Genomic DNA, 27169 nt, shown 5'->3' on the forward strand with positions numbered 1-27169 from the left:
ACATGGCAAAAAAAAAACGGGGATAATTTACATAGAAAATCTTCGGGCGCAAAATCTATGTTAATATACGTAAGAATTGCGCCCAGAGAAATTACAAGGCCACCTATGATGGCGAATATCGCGAAATCATCAGCCTGAGGTCCGAATATTTTCACGGCCCCATAAATGTGTCGCCCATTCCTGAAAATCCCCCAAAACCGCTCCTGTTGTGTGCGAACGTGCCCTCGCATGGATCCGGCTTGCCCATCGAATCGGCGCAAATCCCCAGACCCTCTCCTCAGTCCTCTGATGCATCCCCATTTTTTCGCATTGCCCCCCATTATACAAACCTTCAGTTGATTAATAAAGCACTCGGATTGCTCAGATTGCAATTTTTGTTTATGATTCAAAAGGAACATTTAATTTATTTGCTTTGTTTTTTTTTGTTTTTTTTGCCTTTTTCTTTATCGTTTTCGGCTGTTGCTCTTCACAAAAATTGAATTTCTGCTTTCAGTTGTGGTTCTGGTTCTTAGCTTTGTCTTAGTGCCACGCCCACTGCCATTCATATAATAGCGTTCGGATAGATTGAGGGGGTGGGGTGTTAGAGGTGTGAGGGCGTTTCGAGTGTTTGTGTGTGTGTCTTAGCAGATATTCCTTCATTCATTTTGTTTTTTAGACGAAAAACGCATTAGTTTCGAGTTTCAGTGTATACACATACAATCATACGCTAGAGTATATCTAAAAGTAGGATACAGAGAGATACATCTATATAGAGTTAAAGAGTGAGACATATGTAGAGTGAATGACAATTTGTTTTGCTTTGTGGTTTCAGTGTGTTCGGGGTGTGTCTGGAAGTGTGAGTGTGTATCTGTGTGATTGTGTATCTGTGTTGTGTTAGCCTTTTCCTTCCGGGCCTTGCACGTCTGCTGGTATTGGTTTTGTTTTCCACTTAATAGCCTTTACAGTTAGTTTTCAATTTGACGACAAAATATACGTTTAGTCATAGACATACACTCACGTACACATATATAAACATGAAACACATTCAGTTAGTTATAGTAGTGGGCTGCTCCTTTGATTGAAGAGCGGCGTCTCCTTAGCTTTATAATCTATTTGAAATTTGTTTGTCTCCACAGGATAATTGTAGGTGTTGGTGTTTGTGTGTGCGTGTTTGTGTGGGAGCTGCCTGGCAGCCTTATTATTTTTTTTTTTGTTTTTAGTGGGGAATATATATTAAATGCAGAGAGCTTTGATAGTTTGCAGTTCAGTATTTGCTTTAGTAACGTTTCCATAGTCGAGTGCGAAGCTTAAGAATAAACAATACTGGAGTCAGCTTACGTAGCTAGACGAATAAGCAGCTGTTGGTTTGGAACTATTTTCTATTTCATCCTTAGTTGTTTCGGTGCGTGACTGTACTTTATTTTATTTTCCTTATTTTGCAGATTCATTTGTGTTTGATTATTACAGAGAACATTGAAACTACGTTTAAGTGGTAACGGCAATGCTTTAGTTATTTACTAATTAGAGAATATATTGGGATGGGTGAAGCTGTTTTTGGTAAAATTTAAATAAGATAGCTGAGTATTCTCATTGAATAAATCATCTCCCAAGTTTTCTTGTCACACCTTCGCCCATCCCAGCATATTTTCCAAGTGTTTTTTTGGGTTTGGGGGGTTTTCGGGGGGCTTGACAACTTTAAGTTGCCGCCTGACTTGGCTAACGGAAATGCAAATTAATACATAACTCTGGGGAAATGGAAACAGAGACACAAACATAAACAACTCTTGGCTAATTCAACTAAAAGGCATAAACAAACTGCACGGATGTCTTAAGCTGGGGATTTTGGCTCGGAGACAAATGCGCCGTACACACACCTACAAATGCACTGAGCGAAATCCCAGCTGCATATTGCATATTTTATGGCATGTCCTTTGACATCGAAATAATTGAGCAACGAAACGATTGCGACAAGATACTCCAAAACTGAATTAGAGTGCTATGCGAGCGAGGAGCAAGCTAAGGGTTAAGGACTAAAGGGTGTCCGGCTTTCAGGGGGTTAAAGGGGAGCCCTACGCCTGCAAGTGTGCGTGTGTTTCTGTGGTAGTGGGTGTGAATAATGTTTATCGGTTGTTTGCCATCGGTTTAACATTTGCTCTTTCTCCTTTTCACCTGATTCAGATTCTGTTTTGAACTTCCTCCCTTATGACATACGCAATAGTAATAATAATAATCAAGGTAAATAAATATATCGCTTTCGTAACAATCTCGAGGACAACAATCGTGAACAAAAGATTCCGCATCCTGTTGTCGCATCTCCTTCCCGTTGAATCCTTCGTCCTTTTTGCTTACACACTACACACATTCAATAAAATATGCACATCAATAATTCACATTCATTTATCATGTAAGGTTTGTGTCTGTTTGTGTGTGTGTGTTTCGCTGCTTGTGAGTGTTTGTTATTCAATTGCTAACTACTTAAATGTCAGTTTTATCTAACGTTTAACCCACGTGCCGCCTGGGGGCCATTTTGTGTCAGCGGGTTGAAAACTGATAGCTGCTGAACTATTGCTGGGTGAACCTCAGTTGCTATTTGACTTTTCAAGTGCTTCGGTTTTCGAGGCAGTGAGTTGGTCTTGAGTATCACTCATACGCAGTGTGACCTTGGTGGACACTATCTTTTCGGAGTGACTTTAGGCTTAAAGGGCAGTGCATTGGTGCTAAACTGTATCACACATACGCAGTGTGACCTTACAATATTCGATGTTTAAATTTAGGCATTGCTCATACGCAGTGTGACCTTGCCTATACCCCATTTTTAAAATGATTTTTCCTAGGCCCTTTTCCCCCAGTCTCCATTATCTTCAACTATTTTTTTTGTATTATTTAAGTATTGCATTCAACTAATAGAGGTTCACCCCAGTGTACTTGTGTGTGTGTATCGGCGTGTTGCTTACGTATCTGAAGTTAGCTGGCTTTCATTCTAATTGGTTTTGCGCCAAACTCTAACAGGTAAATTCACATTTAATCTCACATTTAAAATGCAAAAGTTTCAATTAATTTATATGTTGGGCTTCGCTCCGCTCGACTTCACTTGGTTACCGCTCGTCCTTCGTCAGTCCTTCGTCTCGCCTTCTAGATGTACATGCCCAGATCCGCATGGAAGTCCTGCAGATACGAGAGCAACTGTGAGGGCGTAGGTCGCTGTTTGGCCTCGCTGTGCCAGCAGCAGTTCATAACGGTAAAGCTAAGGGTTGGTTATTCGCGTAGAGAGTTGGGAAAATATATATTTTTTAATTTCAGCAATATTTCTTCGAGGGCGGGGGGTGTACTCACAATTCATCTGGGCAGTTGACCGGCTGCTCAAGCCGGAAGCCGGCAGCCAAGTAATTGGTAAGCTCGAAAATGTCCACCTCCTCGTGCGGCATCTGGGCCAGTGTGACCAGCTCCCAGTAGGTCACGCCCAACGCCCACACATCGCCCTGGGTGGCGTAAACCCTTTTCTGGAGCGATTCCAGCGATAACCACTTCAGGGGGCGATTCTCGTTGTCACCCAAACAGTCGTAATCGTCTGGGAAGAGATCGCGCGACAGGGCGCTATCGCAGATCTTTACGTAGGACTCCTCGTCAAGGCTGTGAAGTAGGGGTAATAAAGTAATAGTAATAAGTATTTTAAAGGCTTTCAGGGTGAGGAAAATCTCGGAGAATGAATAGATACTCACTAGCAATTGCGTGTAGCAATGTCCTTGTGGACGATTCCCAGGGAGTGCAGATAGGCCAATCCCTTCGTGATGTGCAGTCCAAACTCGACCAGCTGCCGGGTACTTAGTGCCGTGCTCGATTCCCGAGACTTTTGCAAGTATCTGGTTTGGGGAAGAAATGGTTTTAAAATGAGTTAAGAATACTACAATGTTTTTTGACTTCAACTTTAGGTTTATTTAAAAAATGCTTCATATTTTTAAATCTTTGATATTTTCTATAATTTTAAAATTGTTAAAAATTAATCACTTTTCAAACGATTTTTTAAGCCTTGAAGTAAGATTTACTAACTTTCTAATTATAATTTTTATAAAATTTATATAGTTTCTCAAAACGTATGCACTTTTTAAAAATGTAAAAACTTGGATTTAAAGTGATGTTTTTTTAACGCAATAAATATTTCCATATTTTTATTTGAAAGGCCAGGACAATTAAAGAAAAATAATTATAATGGTCTTTAAGATTGATATCCAAATAAAACGCTTTGCAATATAAAGAAATATAATTAATACAGGCTTTCTAATCACTCCGTTGTATTACCAATACCATCTTAAAAATGGCTGATATATGTATCAAAACTATTTGAGCTTTTCTTACGCCACTCAAGTGCCGAATCAATAATATTTCCTAGATTTTATTAATCGATTTTTTTGGTTGTTACTCACATTTTGAGATTACCCTTGGACGGATAGGGATAGGCGATCTCCGGCGGGCCCGGCAGCTCCGTGTTGGCCAGCAGCGGGGCCAGGATGTGCTGGTGGCTGACGCCGATCAGGAGCGAGGCGTCCTGCAGCAGGCAGGCCACCTGGGTGAGCGAGGCGCCGTCGATGACGGTCTTCACCAGCGCCTCGCAGGACTCTCCCAGCTTGCCGGCGAAGATCCTGCCAAAGGTGCCCTCCTTGACCAGCTCCTCGTAGCTGAGGGCACCGGGCTGGACACTCGGGATGCGTCGCAGCCTCTGGTTTCCCTTGTCCCCGTGACTGGCCATCGTGATGGTGCTGCCGGTGGGGATTCCCCCAAAAAGACTCAAGCTGCCACTTCCGCTAGTGCAATGACCATTGCCATTGCTTCGAATGCTCTTCGGCGTTGACAAACTGCAGGCCTGAAAGTAAAAAAAAAGATAAGCAAATTTAAATTTAAATTTAATTTGAATTTAAATGGTATTTATTTCTATTAGGTTTGGACATTTAAGCCCAAATTACCTGTCTAAATAAGGTGTGAATATTTATAGAATAACAAAAATTTAGTAAAATCACATTTGCGTATTTCCCACAGCCTGTAATTTAATATATTATTCTCGATGTTTGGTAATTACCTAACGTTTTCAATTTCCAACCTGGGCAACCATTAATTATTCCTCCTCACGTTTAAAGCCAACCAAACTGCATCGATATGTATTTAAGTGACCATTCTCTATTCGCTTGAAACATAAAGCCCATACTTAAGTATAACATTTCCGACATCTGGGTTCGCTATAATTAACACACGAAACCAATTAAAAATGAATTCAAGCAGCAAATTATTAACCATTCCCGGTTAATATGTATCGAATGTACATATAGGTGATGTGAGCCCCGCTGGTGATTTGGAGGCAATATTGCAATCAAGATTACCACCCTTCAGTGCTTCGAAAAGGGGTTTCCGCTCAAGTAAACTGCTCACTCACAGGACACTTGAGTTGCAGGAAACTGTATAAATTTCCATATTTCCGTACCCCATCTAATTTGGGCCAACTAAGGACCCTTCGCTTTAGCCTTCGTAAAAGGCCAACTTCCCATCGACTTTGGCAACAGAAACAGCAATTTCAGCTGCCGGATTTGCATCTTTCAGCTTGCATCCGTTTACCGTTAGTCATGCACTCGGCTGCGCTGCTCCTCCGTTCATTCATTTTAATGAATTGAGTTCCGTTTCCGCTCGAAGGCATCTCCCCCCATCTTTAGCTATAATTTTGCCCCTCGCTCGGTTGTCTTACGGCATGAATAATTTATTGGCTGGCAAAAAAGCTTTAATTCGCCGAGCATTATGTTTGCACAGCCGCCGGGAGGGGAATATTCCGTAGTTCTCCAGAGCTCAGCTGTAGGAAATTGCGAACTCGTCTTGAGCAAACACAGTCTGTATTCCGTATTCGTTTCCCCACAGAACTCAACCGCTTAAATTCCTGCCTACGCAGCATAAAACATGAAACAGTTGGGCCGAAAAAAATGGACAGAAAATCGGTCTAATAAACACAAGAAAAATCTAGACAATTCCCTAGGAAATCTGCATAACTGCGGCCGAGTTCAAGTGGATGGATCGCATCCAAGTGGCTTTTCCCTGGACACTAAATCTCCATCAGGCAGCAGCAGCAGCAGCAGGTGGATAACGTTTTTATTAAAAAACCACCGCCGCTGGCAATATGCGGGAATTATATTATTTGGTGTGGTGTGGCCTGACAACGCAGCTCCTGTGTGAAAAAAGGACAAAAGGACACGACCGCCGGGAGGAAGGCAAACGACACAATTGCAGCGCATTCGCAACAGCAAACGGCGACAACGACAGCGACAAAAGGCAATAAAAACAATAGTTGGCTGCCTTTTGTTAGTGAATTTCATTTCATTATTGCCTTCATTGCCACTTTGCCTGAACGGCAAAGGGGGAATCCCCAACTGCCCAACTCCCCAACTGCCCTCCTGCGAATCCTGCTGTTTGGTCCTTTATTGTATTTGTCGTGCTCCTGCTGCTGGCGGTGCTGCTGCTTCTGGGCCACAAAGAAAATTCAATTAAAACGCAACAATATCGCACTCCATCATCAAAGCTGTCCCCTCAGCTGGCCCCTCAAGCCCTCCAAGTATTGGATTGGTGGGGCGTATTCCGGGCTGAGCCATAAATCCTACAGGATTCACATGCAAAAGGGGATCCTTTCCCTCGGCTACAGAGACACAACGATTGTCTACCAGACCTTGAACCTGTCTGCTTATAATGCAGATCCTGTTACAATCCGCATCTTTTGTGGGATGACAGAACATGTGCCTGGTTGCGTTAATGAGCCCCCTTCAAGTGTAATTAGAATTCATTTAATCGGTTTAACATTAAACAGCGGAAACGCCTTTTGAAAAGGAGGCGTTTGAGAAGTTATTAATTGTTAATTACTGCACAGAAAGAAACAGTGATTAATAAAAGATTCGGTGGATAGGATTATAATTAGTGTAATGGTTTCCTATGGTTTTTTAGTTTATCAAGGGGGAAAACTTGCTTGATTACCTAAAAAGTTTTATTTAATCTCTTGAGGCAAAGCTTTAAGTTTTAAGTATTAAATTGTTGTTTGTAAAGTAAATAAAATCATAAATTCCAACAACTTTTAACAAATTCAAATATATTCCCTCTAATCATTTAAAAACCCCAAGTAAAGAAAAAACATTTTAAATATCGAGTACCTTTAAGGATTTAAGATATCTCGCAACATATTTTTTAAAATCCTTTAAGCTTCTTTCACCAGCTCCCCAGTATATGTAAATACTCAGAAAAAACACTTTAAGCGGCTCCATAAATAGTTAAATGCCTGTACTCAGTTTCAAATAAAATAATTGTGCACTTCAATGGACTCCTGCTCTCTTAACTTTATTGCTTTCAATTGCAGTCAATTGTCATCGAAGATATACTTGAAGTTTTTCCTCTCTGTGTGAGCAGGCCAATAAATGCGGAAAATGTCTGTAAAATTAAAACGAGATTGGGCCAATGTTTATTTCCATTTCCAATAAACAAGGTGGGGGTGGGGTTAAAACGATTTTATAAAAGCACCGAACCCCCTCGGCTCGAATTGCAAATGGAAATGTTCATTTCAGCCTTCGATATTAAATGCGGATGTCAAACGAGGAGACATTATTGCTTGGCTTTTCATTTGAAATTCGAAATGGCCAAGAAGACCGAAAATAGCTGCCAATTGATGGTGACCCCGCCCAGTTTTTGATCATGATATGGCTGTTGGGAAATTTTTTTGAATGGGAGGGGGGCAGTTGAATTTTGAAACAGAATTTCCAGCTGGTCGTCAAGGATACGGAATAGGTCGTTCTCATTTGGGGGCAGGACTGCAGCTGCTGCTGCTGTTTGGTTGTTGTGACATTTCTAATGGCAACATGAGGGGGGGGGGAGTTGGTGTATTTCCTGGGGGTTGTCCTGCCAGTGACGTAAGCACAAACAACGAAACATATACGACTTGACAGGCGTCTGATTTGCTTATGTCACTTGCAGCTCTACGGCTGCCCGCAGAAACAACAACCGCAACCCTCCTCACAGCCCCCTGCCCCCTGCCCCCTTTTGGGCCCCCAAATCTCACTCGGCTTGTAATTAAAAACGCTTGATGACAATTTTGCCAGAACGACGCCCGTCAGCACGTCACTTGCCGGGAAAACCAAACTGCAGGCCAACTTTTTGGCAACAACCGAGGGAAAAGCAACGCAACACAACATTTTCACACAATTTTCCAACACCGCACAGTGGGGCGGGTTGGGCGTAAATATTTTAATGAAGTCTCACCGTTGCAACTTTTGAGTTGGGCAACCTCTAACAAAATTCTGTGGCAGAAGAACTTCTCTTTTGGCACTCGACAAAAGCAGCAGAAGAGCGGAGTCTGTTATAATTTCATTAATTTTAACTCAATCTAAAGCACAACTTTTAATTAACCTTAAAAAATAATTAATCTCTTTAGGTGATTGCTGGGGATTTGGGTTTAAATGTTTTTTGCTAAATTAAATTAAGTCAAAAACAAATCTTGGCTGTCAGATTTGGGTTGAGAATATTGATTAGCTTTTATTTTTTAATGAAGTAATTTATTTAGATGGAAATATAATAGATTTGTGGGTTTTTAAAAAACGAAAGTAACTTTTTTGGTAGTATTTGGGTTAAATAAGAATTGTTCTTTTGATCGCAAATTAAGATACATATTTTAAGTTTTTATTTTTATTTAATAAAATAATATATATAATATAATATATATATCATTTTTATTTTTAGCTGTGTATAAAAATCGTTTTATTTTTTACCCGGTTAAAGTTTACATATCTTATTAAACTCACAAATTTCCACAAATGATTTTGGTATTTCCTTGTTCATTATTGTCATTTAATATAAACAATTTCCTTAAACTGTACTTACAAACCACTGTGCCAAAAAATTGTTGACACATAATGAAACTATGCAAATTGCTGATGCTGTTGAAAATATTCAGCCCTTCCCCGACGACAATGAATTTCACTTTGGCCAGACAATGACAACATTTTGAACGCATCACGCATACGACCTGTCGCCTTGTCCTAATAAGCCATGGCAGTGAAGCGTAACCAGATAAAAAGCCGGCTGCCAGGTGGAGCTGACAGGGCGACCTGCTCGCCGTTGGCTCAATTATATTTCAATTTACCTGACAACAGGTCTTTTACCATCTCCCTCCCCATTTGCAATTTGAAAAAGCCTTTAATCAAAGTGGAAAGCCTCTCTGTCTGACTTTTCCCTTGGTCTTTTTTTTTTGGGCCAACTAACTGGAAACTCTCATTATTTTGGCATTTCCATGGCCAAAGCTGCCAGGACAAACTGTGTGTGCCTTCTAATTTGCCAGGGCCGACTAATTTGAATTTCGTTTGATTTATGCCTGATCGATTTGGCCATGGCCAACACCGCCCCCTTAGCCGCCTCACCCAGCCCTCCTTTGATGCATGGCATTTTGATGAGTCGACCTCGTTAGGCCCGTCGTTTAATAAGCGTTTTCGGGGCAACCAAAAAGGTTCTTTTGGCTTAATGCATAATTGAAGAGGGGAAGATGGCGGTTGGCCTGAGTTTTACCGGTTTCTAATTAAAGGTGGCGCATACTTAAGCAAAGTCGCCGCTTACACGCACTTAATCACGCATAATTGCCTTTCAATTAGCCATTGCGTGTCCCGGCCACGCCCCCAAGGCACTCACCTGTCTGGCCGCCCCATTTCCATACCACCCAACCCCCCAACTTCTTACCTTTTCACCACAACCACCACCCCCTCCCCACCTTTCGATTCAGCATTTAATAATGCGGTTGCACACTTTACATATGTCCCACACGGATTTCCATTGATTTTCTCGGTTTGTTGACTTTGCAAAATGTAAAATGGAAATTAATTCACAATCGCCAGGCTGGCACTTTTGACCAGTTCGTTGCTCCCCCAAGAAAGGCACTTAAACGAGCAGTGGACCAACTGTCAATTAAAGCTGAGCACAAACATTTTAATGGAGAAATCTTGTTCTCTAATTTTGGTTCAAGCGATTTCCATGTTGCACCACCAACGCAAAAAGTGAAGTGCAGTGTGTGGTTAGAGCCTGAAATGGAAGGGAGGGGAGAATCCTTGGTCCTTGGATCACAAAGGAAAAATCGGAACAAAAGAAACATCCGCCACTTCCGTTTGTCTCTCCTGCGGCTGACAGGAAGCAATCAATATAGTGTAATGCCAGACAAAAGCATCCGCATCCACATCCGCATCCGCCGCAGTTTGCCGGACCAAAGGGGGAATCCCCAGCGGATGGCCGAGAGTTGAGCGACTTGAAAAAATATCGACCGACGGTTGGGTAATTTGTCAACCTTTGGCGACGGCTTTTGTTCGGCGGCTTAACCCCTTGGATTCGTCACCTGGTTGGTGGTCACATACCACGAAGCCCATTAACTGTCTTTTCACTGGCCTAACTTTTTTTTCAACCTCCCCCTCAGATTTGACACAAATGTAAGTAATGTCTTTTAATCAGAAGCAACAACAGTGGTAAATCCATTAAGGGAGTACGTGTCGCCAACTTTAACTGGGGAGAAGTACTTCCTACTTCCAAGCAAGTCTAGCTCCCCTTTATAAAGGATTCACCCCATGGAGTTTGACTTGCTCCCCCGCTGAGCAGGTTGATTTACAAATTTCTTTAATGGGGCGCCAACAACATTTTTAATTAGCACCTGTTTCTGCTGTTGTTCAGGTTAGTCAGCCATTTGTCGATCCAGTAATCTCCATAAAACAGGAGGACATGCTCGCAGCTCCATGGAAATTAATTTCCAACTTTTCCCCGCTGCTCGCCTGGTAATTTCCTCAGTACTGCGAGTACGCCCAAGCACTTCGACAACTTTCCCCCTAATGATGCCATTCAAATGCGTGGCACGATGTTCTTGGCTTCTGCTTAACCCATTACAGCCTAACTGGGTCCTTTTGCTCTGATTCCACTGTTTGCTCTCGTTTTCCAGCTGATCCAATATACTAATGCCTCTGCTTGGAGTCTGTTTCCATGGTTGTTGGATCTCCTGCAAATGGCGCATCCGCCCTGTGGTCTCACTTAAGCCCACCCCCTTGGAATTTGGCTTTTGTTGTTGGTGCTGCAATAATATTTTGCAAGTGTTTCTAAACAAGCACCGAGTCATGTTTCAACAGCTGTAGCCTGCTTTCTGCTCGCTGCTGTTTTTATTGTTATGTACCACTACTTCCATAAAGAACCCCTTCCAACCCCCTTCCAAACCCATTGTTATGGCCTCTACTGTTACTGCTTTTTGCTAAACTTTCGCTGCACATTAAAGCCATTTGGTCGACGTTTATAGACTGATTTAATAGAATCAAACGGGGAGGTAGAGGGGTTGGATCCCCGCACAAATGAGATATTTCCACACAAATGAACAGAGCCAGACTTCGGATGCGTGTGTGGGTGCGTAGAGTATCTGTGTGCAATTGGATATAATTGTTTGACTAAATGAGTGCGTTCGCCTCTTGTTTGTGCCCCCAAAATGTGCCATACCTCGCTTAACGCTCACACATGGCCAGAAGGAAGCGGGGGTTGGGGTCGGGGTGCAAAGGATCCTTTGGATGGGGAGCTGAACAGAACGGAACAACAATAATTATGGCAAGCACTCTCAAACCCCACCACATCCCCATCGCCATACCCACTTCGCATCCAAGAGAATATCCACTCCGATTTTGGTGGAAATGGGGGAATTATGTATGTCCTAGGAGAGATTGGGATAGAGGCGAAGTCAGAGGGAGATGGGGAATTCATTTAATTCCCTGCCGTCTGCTTCGATGCGTGCATCCTTCCACTAGATAGAGCGGACCCAAATGGATATGACTCTTGGCATTGTGTGTGGCCCGATAGCCGACAGCCCTTGCCTCCCATCCCATCTGCAATGGGAGGCTGTTCTCATAATGAGGATGGAATTGAAGTCTAAACAAACTGAATTCGTTGGGCAAACAGGCAGGATAAGGCCAAAGGAGCTGCTTTAAGCCAAGCACATAAAAATCCCCTCGAGTCTCCATGGAAATTGAATATTTAATTATGCGTCGATGGAAATTGCGTTAGACTTCGGTGACGAAAATGGCCCAGACACCATGATGTTAGACAGAGTGGCGGAGGACTAGAAAAATTTGAGAGTTGGGTCCCAGGAATGTTTACAAGGACAACAATTGAAAGAGGCTGCTAAATAATTTATTCCAATTTGGCAGAGATTTCCACAACACCAAGAAGTTAACTTGGCCCGAAAGAAATGCTAATATTCTCCCTAGAGGGAGCAAGTGCTTTTAAGGATGAGACATCAAGCGCCAAGTTGATGGGGAATAATCCCTATGTTTTTAAAGGATCCTTAATGGTTTCGGTTCATTCTGTGGTTAGTTTGGATTAAGTTTACTAATTTTCGCCCAAGGGGCATGCACTGCCTGAAAATCACTGGATTGGAAACAAAGCTAAGATAAACAGGGGCAGACTGTCTGCGTCTGCCTCAATGGAGCACCTTTCGCTTATCTAAGCGGACATCCCACCCCTTCCTCGAGGGACTCACATCATTTGCCTCTCGAGGCACTGGGTTTGTGTGTCGCCCACTTTCCGCCTTCCAGTCTATGCTTTCCACCTGCCACATGAGGTACGTGAGCGCCACACGAAAGTTTCCCCTTCCGAAATCAGACCCAGACACCAGACATCTAGACATCCTTGAGGGGCGAGCGGGTGGCAAAAGCCGCATATTTATGAATGGCTCTTGTTTCGAGTTTAACGCACTACGGGGGCTTTATCAGCTCGTAAATATAAATTAGAATTTAATTTTTATCGTCGAGGAAAGGTGGTTGGATGGAGGGTCCTCCGCCTGGGGAGCAATCGAGTGGTGCTCGGCACAAATTAGAGGGTAGTCCTGGCAACGGGGAAAGGAGAGTCTGCTTCAAGGGTATTGCCATTTCCATTTTCATTTCCATTTGCGCCCGCCACGTGTCGTAATATATCAAAGGCTTTGATTCCGCAGCGGAGCCCAGTCCGAATCCCCATTTCGAATCCAATCAAGCCCCAGGGATAGTGATAGTCGGTAGTGGTTCAGATAGTGGAATCACAGCACTCACCTGGGTCAGTTGCGAGGAGGCGTAGTAGGAAATCCTCGAGGGACAGATCGACTCGGGCTTCGAGTAAATCGTCTCTGCGGCCTGTTCGAGGTTCATGGGCAGCAGGGCAGTGGCGTAGGGTGTGGGGGTGGGTGAGCTCCTGAAACCTGTGGATTGATTGTGGGATTCCCCGGGTTACAGGTCATCAAAACAGGCTTGTGTGGGTAATGAACTTACGGTCGAATATGCTGCACGACTTCTTGCTCTCCGCAGGGTATTTGTTGAGGCTGGCTATGGTGGCATAGGATCCCGTAGCACTCGGGGGTCTTCCCAGGGGATCCAGTCGGATGAACACGTTCTGGTGGCTGCCATAAGCTGCGGTGGTGAAACTGGTGCTAAAAAGAGGGTTGGGTAGAGGAGTGTTAATGGCTTAAAGGCAATAGGGTGGCGGTTAACCCACTGTAGCGAATCCTGGCGAAGCTGTTTGCGAGCCCTCACATACATCATGCTTGCCACCAAACCCACGGCCAAAACCAAACCCAGGGCACAGGCGGCGGCACTCAGGAGGGCGGGTCCTTGCGAGGGGGCATGGGCGGGGGCTGGCGATTGATTGGGCTCGGGTGAGATGCCTACGAAACGGAACTCCGATGAGTGATGGTTAAGTGGGTGTGGGTGTGGGTGATGGAACCCACCTTTGGCGCAGATCTTGTTGCGCTTGAAGTGGAGCCGGGTGTCGTTGAAACGGGGTGGAGCTCGCACCACCATGTTGACATTGACGGGCATCTGCAGGCTCGCATTTCCGGTGCAGGGCAGGTAGACCAGGAAGGACTCGATCTCCTGCGGCACCAGACCCTTGTGCGGAATACTCAGCGTGGGCGTGCCCAGTGCCTCCTGGTCGGTGTTGTACTCGATACTGATGGCATACGGCAGCTGCAAGAAGGCGGAGTGGTTAATCATCGACGGTTTGGGGATGGCGGAGTCACCAAACTCACCGGGTAGGCGATGAGACTCTGCCAGGAGAACTCCAGCTCATGGACATCGGCGGGCACTGGGACGGTGAAGTGCATCGCGTATGTGTTGATGGCTCCCTCGTGGACATAGAACAGGTCCGCCTCGAGTCCTGCGGGGATGGAAGAACCAACAGGATGTGCAGTGAGTAGGTGAGTGTAGGTGCGGATGCACTGCAGACGTAAAGCGAAAGTTTCCCCGCAATTTGCCGGGCCACACCCACTCCATTAGAGCCCTGGGTTCCCCCTGCTGAGCAAACTTTGTGCATTTGCTGTTTACACTCCCCTCGAGCGCTTCTGTCTGCCATTAAGAGGAAATTGATTTTCTCAGTGGAGGAGGCAGGAAGGGAAAAGGGGGAGAGCCGAGGTGACAATGCTGGTGGGTAAACAAAACCCAAGACACAATAATAATCGAAATCGAATCCGTCACCAGCAGGCAAGGATGCAGGGAGTGTCTCGAGTTCTCATCCAGGACGAGGAGAAGACCTTCTGGGAGAAGGGATTCGGGTGGGGATATTAAAAGGTGTCAACTGCGACTGCTTCCTCATCGGATATAACCGTATTGGAGCGTTCAAAAGTCCTAGAGTATCCTGATCTTTCCCACTCTCCATCCGAACTCCCCACCCGCTGGCATTGAAAGACGAGCTGGTTGAGTTAAAACGACGTGAAATTAAATTTCTTCATCCGCTTTTATTGTGGCGCTTCCTACTTCTATTCCTCGCCCACTTCTCCAGGGGGTGCATTATTTACTCCACGTGATCAGGCTAAGTTCGCTATTCACCAGAGCTAAAGGAGTGGGAGCGGAGTGGTGTCCTGGATGTTTACCCGCTTCAAGTTCGAGCTGCTGCTGCTTGTTCTTCCTCAGACTCCGCCGGATGTTGAACGTAGCAATTCCGCTTCCGGCGGACCGTGTGGGGGATGATTGGGAGGAAAGGGGGAAAGGAGGAAAGCCCCTGCATTTAGGATAGAACAAAGCGCTCGCTAGCTGCTTAAAACAATTTTAAATCCAATTACAGAACAAGAAAAAGCATTTTTCGTTAGCTTTCATCCAGGTCTCTGCTTCATCTACATCTTCAGACTGTTTTTCCCCAGCAGCTCAGTTTTCTATGCGCTTTCCACTCTCCAATTTTCATTTCTGGTTTGTTTTTGAGTCCCAAATTGCTTTGCTCCCCGTCGCGTTTTTAGCCTGGGTTTCAGACTGGGCCAAGTGCACCACTTTCCTCCATCGTTCCTGGTTCCTCAACTACCTGCTGCTACACGAAATTTCTTTGAGCTAGTGGGAAAACACAAACATAACCCCAAAGTGCTTCCCATCAAATATGCACCAACACGGAAAAAGGACAATGTTCCTATGTCATCATGTGCCTTTTAGTCCTTTACCTTTTTTGTCAGCCATTCCGAGGGAAGTTTCAGGGAAGTGGAGGGTATTTAAATAAGTGACTGCCGCAATTAATACAGTCCTGATTTCAAGGATGTCACAAATGTTCAATCTCTCGATTCCCTTAACCCTTGTAATTCCTGTCACCTCGATTGGCTTCACTGGGGAGCACCATCCTGAACTGCACTTTAAGCAGCATCAATTGGCTTTCTCACCCCCTGCATAATTTCATCCTGCTCCTGGATGGGATATCTCGTGGAATCCCCTTCCAGTCTCAAACTTTGCTCGTCTTTCATATCACGGTGCCGCCAACTTTGCCTGCGAAAGTTTCGCCGCGCTTATGGAGGCCCCCCTTTCTTCTCAGCTCTTTTCTTCCAAGACCCCTTCTTCCATGGTAATACCACCTCAACTTGTCTTCCTCTCTGGTCGTAATTATAATTCCTGCAATTGCGATTGTCTGAATGACTCCGCCACACACGTGACTCTACGACCGCAACTAATAATCCTAAAGAGTGGGAAAAGGTGCATATATGTTTCCTGAGATGGAGGAGAAAGTGGGGTGAAAGCGGAAGACTGGCAGAAACTGGCTGAGGTGAATCTCAGTGCCGTGTAGGTTTCCAGCACTCACATTGCTAACAAAGAGGAGACACTATTTGCATAAGAGATTAAGAGGATAATTAGTGTCATTAGTAAGGGAGGTGCAGTTCGTAATCCCCCTCTTCCGATCTCAGGATCCTGGGGAGTGCAGTTTCACCTCGTCGCTGATTAAGAGTCTTCCTGGTAATTGTCCAATGAATCAGAGATGAGAAGTGCTCGTTCAATTGGCACAGTTTCTGATTGCCCCTCCTCTACTTCTCCCCCAATTTCTGGGCAATTAAGATGGATTCCAGATGCCGAACCACCCTTGAAGAAGAAACATCTCTTGGGGGAAGCATATTAATGTGGGGATTTTTCGACTGTTTTCTATTCATTAAAAATAATTTTCTTTTGCATTAACTTTTCATTTGCAGGGAAATTTCCGAGCTCACCCGCCGAAGGTTGTGGTCCACCCTGGGGTGGGGCAGATGGAAGCAGGTCCGAAGGGCGGGACCAGGGATCGGGTGGCAAAGAAAAAGTGTGCACATCAAAGCGAAACTTGTCGAAATTGCATTTTTACGCACCCTTGAACAGGAAAGTCTTCAACGGAAGGGGGGTTCAGAAAGTGGGGGGGGGGGGGGGGGGGGGGTGACGCAGTCTGTGGCAACGGGGAAAATGGTTCGTTGCTGGGACAACACATCCAAATTGAACTCAGAGGCGGAAAATCTCCAACAAAAGCGCAGAAAATATTTAATTTTAATGCTGTCGACACTTCATCGAAGGAAACAAGGGAGGGGGTATTCTGGGTTACGGAAGGCCAAAGTTCAAGGCTTCGGCTGTGACAAAAGAGACGAAATGGGAAGACAGATCTGAACTTTGTTTACTCTTCTGCACAGAGAAAGTCATCAAAAGAGCCGAAAAGTGCACAACAAACTATAGGAAGAAAGTCTATATTTCCATGTGGGGAAATGCATCAAGAGAATCCCATGGAAACGGAACTAGTTCATGCATCCGTGACGAATCTTCCACATGAAGAAACTCCCATGGAGACGGAAAATCAGCGGAGGATGAAAGGGAAATGAGGTGGAAGTCTAAGGGAAAATCATGCACAGGAATTTTTTAACGCGGGTGTGAGAAAATTGAGGAGGATGAGGGTCAGTTTGTTTGATTTCATGCTGCTTGTTAATTTTCAAATCGAAGCAACTCAGAGGGTGGCAACCATCGCAAACAGGGGGGAAATATACCAGGGGTGTTAACTGGTCGTTAGAAACATAACGAGCTTTTAGAAATGGAGGGAGGAGTTCTGGGAGGAAGCTCAAAGGAATCCCCTCTGGTGAAGCAATAGAAATGGCGAGGAGCAACAAACAAAGTGGAAACATCTTTTGAAATGTCGCTAATGAAATCCGATTTGCATGCGGCGTAAATAGTTCAGAGAGTGGGAAAAGTGATGCTTGCTTATAAAGTGCCATTGCCAGGAAGGAGCCCACTTGCCCCAGTGATCCGGAATGCATTTGAATGCCTTGAGAGATGGATGATGGCAGATGGATAAGAATAATTGGATGCAGCGCAGCTCATTCATCCATCAATCTAGTATCCATTCCCATCCGACTGCGGATTATATTTACGCCATCAGCTAATTGAAGTGCCCTGATTTGGCAACCAGGAAACGAAGTGGAGAACCTGCATAATGAGATGGAAGCATTTATGCTCCAATTACAGCTAAGTGCCGGAAAAAGCTGTGACCAGCTAAGCGACGAGCGATGGGTAGCACCGCGAACTAGGCCAGTTTTCCATGCCTCCCCCTCGGAGCTTCCCTTCCTCTCCTAAATTCCCTTCCTGTATTTCTGAGGTCCATTAATCAACCTGAGGAGCAGGGAAATCGCGAGCCAAACGACAAGCACGAGGCCATTCCGCCTTGGCACGTCTATGAAATCCGTGTAGCTCCCACCAGGAGGAGTTGGTGGAGTTGGGCTGGGGAACTTGGCCTTGGCTCGATCTGGAGCCGGCGCCATCAATAACAAGGATTCGCGTGGAGCAACGAACGGAAAAACAAGAAAACAAACAAGGAGAACATGGGTTGAAGGAGGGAGCCAGGGAAATGTTCGAGGAAAGTGGAAAATGGAAAAGCTACTTGCAGCTGTCAGCAAGGTGGAGGCGGGTGGTTTAGGCCCGGCGGAAATCGATTTGTGTGCGATTTGTTTTGGTTCGCCTGGATAAGTATTCCCTTATTTTCCACCTCCCCCATCAACCAACCTTTCCTTAATGGTCAACTATAATTTCGGAACTATTAATGACTGTGACATGGTCCCCAACTTCGGGGATTGTTTGTGTTTTCGTGTTCAGGGATCAATGAATTTCTCCTGTCGCACTTTGGCCTCCAACTATTAATCATAGATCTGGTTGGAGTGGGTGTGTCAGTCCCCCATCGAGGTTTCATTAATGGATTAGGAGCTACAGCCGAAACTGGAACTGGACTTACCCATCAGTTTCATCACCTCGTGGTGGCTGATGAAAATGTTCAGATAGCCACTGACCGAAGTGGAAATCGCCAGGCAGAAGAGCAGGATCGGGATGGGCGGCGGGAGGAGTCCCATGGTGGAGTGGGTTATGTTTAGTGGGTGCTGCGAGGAGTCAATGAATTGTCAGAGCATGTGTCGCCGCAAGTGGCGGGCATTTCCACAGCTCCACTTCCCTTTTCCGGATCCTCCCTTTGACAGCCAATCTCAATGTGTCTCCATTGATGCGTATCCTTGAAGGGAGAGGGGTGTGGAGTTTTCCGGGTGAAGTTTCCCTGGTGCGGATTTTAATTCGGCTGCCAGTTGCCCCTGCTTTGGGTGATGGTTGTCAGTTGCTGGTGCCACAAACAGAGGACTCAGAACAGATCCCAGCGTTAAAATCAAATTCCAACTGCTGCTAACTGTTCCGGTAGGAAGTGGGAACTGGGTTGGGATAGGATGGCCTGAAAGAGGTCTGTCTACCAAATTTGGGAACTTTTCAGCCTCGGCTTCCGCTGGCTGCTCCTCTTTTGCCCCCTTTCGCAGTCCCTTAGACCAACTTTTCCAGTTTTGTTTTGCTGCGGTTGCTGTTGGCCTCCTCCGCTGCCTTTTTGCATCAGTGTGTCCAAATTTGGCCCGGACCGAGTTTGGTTGGCTTTTATTGGCTGAGCTCCTGTCAACTGGTCCTGCCTTCCACTTTTCCTGTGTTGTTTTGCGGCTATCGCCTGTCACTTTGTCCACTTTTCTGCTGCTGGTCAGTGCATATTCCTTTCTCCTTTCTCCATCTACCCAACTCTCCTCCAATTTCTCCCTCGTTAAAGTTCGGTTCCTGGTGAATAGAAAGTGATTTAGTTTAGTGCAAATCAGACTGCAGAAAAGAAAACAGAAGTTGACAAAAGGAAATGCGTTTATAAGGAGGGGATTTTCTCAATGTGAGGACTTTGAATTAGGGATTTAGGATCCGTATATATGGTGATGTGTGCTTCAGTGGTGCAAACAATTTGCAGAATCAAAATAAAAAGTTTGTTCCCTGCAAAAGTAATTAGAAAGTTGCAAAATGATTAACAGCTTAGGGGTTCCAAAAGAGATCCATCCTTACTTACTTACTCGCATATGAGTTGGTGGTTGGAAATGGCTGGTGCTTTAATAAATTTGAGGTAATATTTATGTGTTTGTTTGGCATAAATTATGAAGTGGAAAAGGGAACAACTTTTGGCTTTCGAAATGTTTGTGGTTCAAGTGGTTGAGGTGGCTTACCCCTCTTGGCTCATTGTTGTTTGGTCTACGTGTTTATTCGGCTGCTCCCTCCCCCTACCTCTCGCCCCTTTATCCTTGATGGTTGCGTGTGCAGGTAACCCGAAAGGAATGCCAACTGCAGGGGAAGGTAGGTCAAAGTGCAAGGGTCGGTGGGTTATTGGGTGGGGATGGTGGGCATGGCAATGGAACCGGCGTCGTCGAGTGCTCCCAAAATAAAATTGTTGCCAAGAAGCAACCAGAACTGCTTCTTTCCCATTCTCCACTTGACTCTCGCCCCAATACTCTTCTCGCCTTCCCCATTTTCTGGCCGCAATAAAAATCGAAATCAGAAAAGTTTGCTGCCTTCTTTTTCCGATTTCTCTTCTTTGCATTGAAACATCTTTGGAATTTTAAAGTTTCGCCAACACAAGATAGTTTTCCAGCGGACGAGAAGCAATTCCCGAGCTAAGCCAAAGAATGTTGCGGTCTTTTTAATTAAACTTATCTGCGCCCAAAAGAGCGCCTGCGGAAATCGCAGTGAGTCACTTGATTAAGGACCAGATCATCAGCACATCCAGCCACCTTCCACTTCGGCCCCATCATCATCACCTTTATCCTGATGAAAAGGAGCACAAGCAGTCGCATCTGCAGAGGGAGAACTGGAGTCCTTGGGCTTTCGAAGTCATTCAGCGAATGCATTAATAATTCAAAAGACAAATAAACGAGGGGAAATGTGTGTCTTTGGCTGTGTGTTTTCTGGGAGGGTAACTCCCTGTAACTGATTTAAATGGAGCAGCAGACAAGCATGGAGCTGGGTGCACTTCCCAAAGCGGAGTTTCCCTAACTGAAATCGTCATATTTGTCGATAGCATATTAACTACATCAACTCAATCATAATCATGAAATTGGGGGAGCGTTGGTTTCCTTCGAGCATTTTCTGCTTAGTCACTCGCATCGTCTGTCAGTCTGCCACGCCTCCAAATCCCTGCCGCCCCTGCTCCTTCGGTCGGTGACAAATTGAGCATTTGCCGTTGTTTCTGGATCTGAAGGCAAGATTCCAGAAGATGAGCCTTGCATGGGGATGGAGAAAGGGAAAAACTTTTCAATTACTCGGGGGAATAGCCGAGGAAGAAGTCGGATCCGTAATGAATAATAATCTTTGCCGCTGCCTGCATCATTTTCCCCCAGCTAATATTTATCGATGTGTATTATTTTCCGACCCCCTGAGTTCGGCCTAGATTGAAAAGGCTTTCGCCTAAGAGGCGGGGGGAATTGGGGCCTCGGGCTCCTCTCGTCTCGTTTCAATTATAAAATGGCTTTCGCTTCTAATTGAATCGTGAGCTGTAGAGTCGGGGCTGAGTTAATATTTTATTTCCACCGATTGCTCCATCTCCTGCTCTCTGTTTGCTTAGCGTTTCCAGTTCCTCGGTTCCCAAAACCCCCGACCCCATCCTATGCCCTGTCGTGGTTTAGGCCCACACCCTTATATCTCACCCACCCTCACATTTCCCAGCTCCCAATCCCATTTGTTGTTGCTTGGGCTGGGAAAACAGCCGCGGGGCTTTTCCGAGTAGCAACCAAACTGGCATTTCCCCCCTTCTTCTAGCCAACTGATGATAAACAACCGAATGCGGCAGGATATCCATCTCCTTGGCTATTAAAACTCCGATGGAATCTATTTTGGCTAGCAAAAACAAAAACACATTTCGTTTTCGAGTAATACGAGTGGCCAAAATTCGGAAAACTGAAACTCAAATTTAGTTTCGCCCTCGGCGGTGACTGTTCGCAAAATGGGAATAGTTTAGTAAGCCCCCAAACAAAATATCGAATTGCATTCATTGTCATCCCCGTGGCCATCCTCATTAACTTTAAATGGCCAGCCACACTAAAACCAAACTTTTTAGGGCTCTTATGATATGGGTAACCTTAGATGTGTTTTGGAAATTTATACTAGTATCAGGGATGTAGTAGTGCAAACTTTTGTTAACAAGTGAGGGTTATTGATTAATTCTGACTTTTACGAGTACATGAACCTTATTAAAAATAGGTCAATCCATTTAACATTAAAGGGTCTTTTCATAATAAATTATTAAATTATTATCATAATATATTATAAAAAAATATTAAAATGCACGCATTAATATTTTATCCAATCTGTATAGTTATTTATTTTAACTATATAAAAATACAAACTGAAAAGAAAAATTCTTATTTTTTCAGCAAATATTATTGTTTGAGTGCATGGGCGTCGTCCTGTTTAATTTGCAGGGGGCGATAAACATCCGCGCCGCCAGGCCCGAACCTCATTAAATTGGCGTAAATATTTGAAAATGGACTCCAGTTCGCGAATGAACACAACACAATGCGAAATTTTCACTCTGACCGGACAAATTGTTGCCCATAAATTTTGATAACTGATTAAAAGTAACGAGCGACAGTTTGCCATGTTTACCTGGCATTACCTGCGTATTGTTGTATGTTAAATGTCGAATTGTTTGGCGAATGCTGTGCCAGCAATTGGAGATTGCAGTGCCCCCCTTGGAGTTTCCTGCCCCAAGAGTCACGGGCCTAATGTCCAAAATGTTCGCCGGACTGGCTAATTTGTGCAGGCAATTAATTTAGATTAGGGAAAGGGGACGGCGGGGAAAAGGTCGACTCGATTTGTTCCATTTTGTTTCATTTTGTCGCTGCGCTCCACTGGGCTAACGATTCCCAGCCGAACATGTGTAGTAAATATATATTTATCCAAAATACCCGGGCCCCTAATGAAAGACATTCATGTTTTGCGGCCGAATTGGGTCGATTTGGCATTAGAGCCTGGCCAGGCCTAGCCATTAAATTCACAATTTGTGCGATTTCGCATGATGACAGTTTCCACTTAATGTGGGGCCTTCCTAATTGCCAACAGTTTCGAAATTACTTTCGTAATTATTGTCCCCATAAACTGGGAATATAATTGATCTTTCACTTCCAAAATGACCATTAGGGATTTAACTTCACAAATTGTAGATGGTTTTTGTCCACGTCAAAGTCGAACCCATTCAAACTGTTTTTTGTTTCTCTTAATTAAGTGAAATGTAACACTTTAATATAAGGGAAACTGTAGCTGCTTGCTATTATATTTCCTGTTTTATTTTTAATAGGTATGCAAGGCTTTACAGAAGTAAAATGCAAATCAGATCCACTTTTTATTAATCAAATACCAGTAATGTAATTATAAGTTTTTTATACACTTGCATAGAGTATACCAAAAAACGAATTGGAATGTACATAAGTAGAAAAAACTGCTCTGAGCAAACTTTTATCAAAATGTAAAGGTGGTGCGATCATTATAAAACATACCCCTTTTTGTGGGTCGTAAGTTATATCAAAAAAAAAAAATGCAATCATACAAAACTTACAAACAAACTATTTTTATTTCCGGTGTATTCTTCATTTTGTACGTTTTTTACTAGTCCTTTTTTCAAAATAATATACGCATTTTGAAGTACGGTTTGCTTAAGCTTTAAATAATTTTTTTGAAATTTCTGCCATAAAGAGAATAAAATTGGCAGTGCTCGTACCAGGATATTGTTTTTCGCTTTAAGGATATGTTTAATATAAAAAAATATAATGAAAAAAATTAAATAGCTTTAGAGAAACCTAAACTTTGGCTTGCCGAAGCTAACATCCTTTCTTAAACTTACATCAGCAAATTAAAATAGAATATTAATTTGTGTCCATGTTTTCTTTTTTGCAGGAAATTATAAACATTAAAAAACTGATTTATTATTTATTTTAAACCCTCTTGCTTATGTCAAAACTCAATAAATTCCAAGCCGCCAATGATTTCTCTGTACTAAGTGAAGTGTTACATTTTAATGAAAGTGAAATTTAAATCGAATTGCAAGTATTTCTGCTTTTTTTCGATGGCAATGTCAAACTATTCAGATAAATATGCAAGAATTTATACCAACAAATGGAAAATGCAAATCTGATTCAATTGTGTTGGAATGCCAATTATGAAATTGTTCACATTGTAACAATGGAAATTAAATAATTTTTTGTACAGATGTAATTTAAAGCACCATAAGGGCTAAGATCTAACCTGATTTTAAAGCAGATAAAATGCGTATACAGTTGTGGTCATATTTCCATTCAGTTATTTCAGACTTTTTAGCAGTAGGAATAATTTATTTTAATACTCCTGATTTTTTTTGGAAACGGAATGGTTGTGTTTTCAACTAAGCACCTGCAGATCCAACCACACTGGGGATTCCCCACTCCCTCCACAGGACGAAAGCTTTTAAGGATGCTCGACTGCATGCAACGTGTGCCTAGTAAATAACCCCATAATGACCATCTCACATATCCAGTCGCCTGATCCACAGAACACCACAGACTGCGCCACTGGGCAGCCCAGCCATTTAACATGAAATACAACCTCAATTACGTTTTACGAGTTTAACTCAACACCGTGCGGTTGTCTGATGGGAATTTTCAATATTATGTGGCGTAAATTTACGGTGCCAAGTGACAGAAGCCGGGCTCAGCGACAACACCCAGGGACAACGGGGACTTTTATCTCCGTGAAAGTATCTCGACGACAGTCCGGGCCCATCGTTTTAAAGTCCCTCCTCCGAATGACGAAGGCAACGAAAACGACAGACGACAATCCCCTCCAGAAAATGGGCAATAATCATTGATTTATGGCTGTCATTTTGGTTATTAAAATGATATTTACCCCAGAGACGGCGAAAATCTGACTGGGAACGACAGCTGAGCCGGCTATCTGGGTCAGCCCAGGATCTGGATGAGTAGCTCCTTGGCTACCGACATTTATTTTTTTACAGTTTTATGCCCCTAATTGAAACATCAAGCCATAGCCGAGTGCCCCTCAATCGAGCGCTAAAAGCGTGCCTAATCTATGCATATTTGCCCCAAGACCCCTAATCAGGGGCTCAGGCATAAAAACCGGGCTAAAAGGGAAACTGTGGCCCATTCCAAGGGGCCAACTTTTAGTTTCACTTTGAGCCTCCTTTGTTGTTCTTGCCCGAGCACTTAGGCATTCAATCAACGTAGACTGTCGTGTCGAGGCGTTGGCGTGCACTGAGTGGGTCGGTGGGTGGAGTGGGTGGTGGGTGGAGTGGGGTTGGGTTGTTCACTGGCACTGGCCGAAGGTTGTTTGGGTGGTGGGGTGGTGCTAAGTGTCGGGCCAGCCCATTTAGAGTCGCCCGAGCGCAACGAGAGATTTGCATTTTCTGCTTTATTCTTCTCTATTGGGATGATGGGGTACTCTTGGAGAACCAGGGTATATGTCGTTCCTTGAAATATAGGTAATTTGGTGACCCCATTAAGTGTGCACTAGAAAATCCCTTTTCTACCGAACCTTGAAGCGTTGGAACTGGGTAGTTTAATTTAAATATTAAATTCATGAAGGCAGCATGAAAAATTAAAGCCGAACCCAACTAACTACGTCAGGTTAACGACAGCCCTGTAAGAAAATTGTATTATATTGATTTTAAATCTAGAATTCACCTTGGTAGGGGAATATATATATTTAAGAGACATTGCTAAAATCTTGCAAAGAAACTTTTTATGGCACCAGCACTAACTCTAAAATATGGGACTAACTTTTTAACGGAGCCCATAAATAAGGGTTGTTTGGGATTTGTATTTGAAAAGGCCTTCCAGAATCCGCAAATTGGGCGTACAAATAATACTTTATTAAATAAAAAACAAATAAAATTCCCAGCAGGCTATTTAAAGTCAAAATAACTCTTATTAACAGCCCATGCTTTTTAAGATCCAGTCAATTGTCTACTTCATCTTGGATAACTAATATTTATATTCTAACTAACTAGTATATCCAATATAGGATAATATAGCTAATAAAAGATTACCTTTGAGTATTATACATAATACTTAGCATAGGCTTCTTACTTACATCATCTTGGATCGCTAATATTTATATTATAACTAACTAGTACCTCCAATATAGGATAATACAGCTAATATAAGATTACCTTTGAGTATTTAACATAATACTTAAAATAGGCTTCTTACTTACTACTGACTACATATAGTATATAGTCTGAGCACTCCATTCTAGTTTCCCATTTGTCCCAAGTTTTTTGGCTGTTCATTTACTCTTCTGAGTTTACATTACTTTTTTACTGCCTACTTCATAGCGCCCCCCCTGTAAAGAAGGTCCTTATTCTCACACATTGCAATTAGTGTCAGTCCACCCTCGCAAGTTCACTCAGTCACGCAATGTGACACCATAAAAAAAGGACCAGAAAAACCATATAAATGTGGATGGGACGTGAGACGGGGGACCCAAGCACAATTATTTATTTAGTTCCGGTCGAGAGTTTGAAATGGGTGCGAATCCGTGTGACGGGTTCAAGCGGGTGTTGAAATCGGTCAGAGCCAACAAAACACATTAAATGCTTACTTATATCACCGGGCAATCAGCTTTACGCCTGTCGACTCGGGACTTTCGACTGATGTGGATCCGTGGCTTAATCCTTTTTTATTTCCGACGGCCAGTTGGTCGCACCGAGGTATAATCGTGTGGGATTTTTGCACTTGTGATTAGCGGCAATTGCATGTATGAGCACTGAGCATCGAGCACCGGACACCATGCATCGAGCACAGAACACCGAACACCGAACACTTAATGCCCCATTTAAGCCGTGTCAACATGCAGGGACCGCGGAACAATATTGTCGACGGCAGGGCTTTTCTTTATTAATGATTCGGTTTGCGGCTTGTGGGCCTTCGGAACTTCGGAACTTGTGTGTGTGTGTTTTTTACTTTTTTTTTCGTAGTTGTTTGGACGGAGAATTTCGCTTTTCCCTTTCGAAAGGCACACACTCACGCGCGCACCAAGATTTTCCACACTTTCCGGCGGGGGAAGTCCTTGACGACCGTGCGATTCGAAAAGTGGCGAGCGACTGAATCGGCGGAAAGTCCTTCGCCGGAGTTCTCGACTTCAGTACTCTCTTCTACGAACTTGCCACGGCAAAGGACTCGGCTTTCCTGTGGGCACATGCGCAAAATGTCGGATTTCATGAGGAGGTATTGCCGAAATGCCGGCAGTAAATTGGGTGGCCTCGGGGGTTGGGCGAGGATTTTAGGGCCGGAGAAAGGACAATTGTTTGTTTTCTGTTGTTGTTGCTCTTGCCACTGGCTGCCACATGCAACTGTTGCGCATTTTTTTTGCAAATGGCTAGCAATAAATGTTGTTGTTGCTGTGAGCTGCGCTTGTTTATGATTGCACTTGATGTCGTGTTGAGTCTTTGGGTTCTCCGATAGCGGAAATAGAGCGGAACTAGCTCCACTCAATGTGCGTAGTTTGAATAAATTTAATGCACGAATTCGAAAAACTAGAAAAGGTAAATTACCTTAAAGTACTATGACTACACGATAGACTATATGTTA

General features: G+C 43.8%; 1 protein-coding gene across 1 annotated transcript; it reads right to left on the reverse strand.

Moving 5' to 3' along the window:
- Positions 1–1595: 1595 nt before the first annotated feature.
- LOC119551566 (tyrosine-protein kinase Dnt) lies at positions 1596–26669 on the reverse strand. The gene is made up of 11 exons (XM_037860964.1): positions 26181–26669; positions 18493–19337; positions 14045–14172; positions 13745–13982; positions 13513–13681; positions 13290–13447; positions 13074–13219; positions 4401–4837; positions 3699–3839; positions 3313–3609; positions 1596–3223 (listed from the first exon to the last, which is right to left on the reverse strand). Exons 2-11 carry the CDS (start codon positions 18605–18607, stop codon positions 3112–3114), a joined length of 1941 nt encoding a protein of 646 aa, XP_037716892.1. The 5' UTR covers positions 18608–19337; positions 26181–26669; the 3' UTR covers positions 1596–3111.
- Positions 26670–27169: the final 500 nt, after the last annotated feature.

This window comes from Drosophila subpulchrella, chromosome 2R (genome assembly GCF_014743375.2).
Source record: "Drosophila subpulchrella strain 33 F10 #4 breed RU33 chromosome 2R, RU_Dsub_v1.1 Primary Assembly, whole genome shotgun sequence".
Lineage (NCBI taxonomy): Eukaryota > Metazoa > Arthropoda > Insecta > Diptera > Drosophilidae > Drosophila > Drosophila subpulchrella.

Excerpts from the sequence above, each read along its gene's own strand:
- LOC119551566 (XM_037860964.1), bottom strand. The coding sequence starts at position 18,607 with ATGGGACTCCTCCCGCCGCCCATCCCGATCCTGCTCTTCTGCCTGGCG. Across the intron at positions 13,682-13,744 it reads CAACAAGATCTGCGCCAAAG|GCATCTCACCCGAGCCCAAT; the intron begins GTGGGTTCCATC and ends TCCGTTTCGTAG. Across the intron at positions 4,838-13,073 it reads CCTCCTCGCAACTGACCCAG|GCCTGCAGTTTGTCAACGCC; the intron begins GTGAGTGCTGTG and ends TTTTACTTTCAG.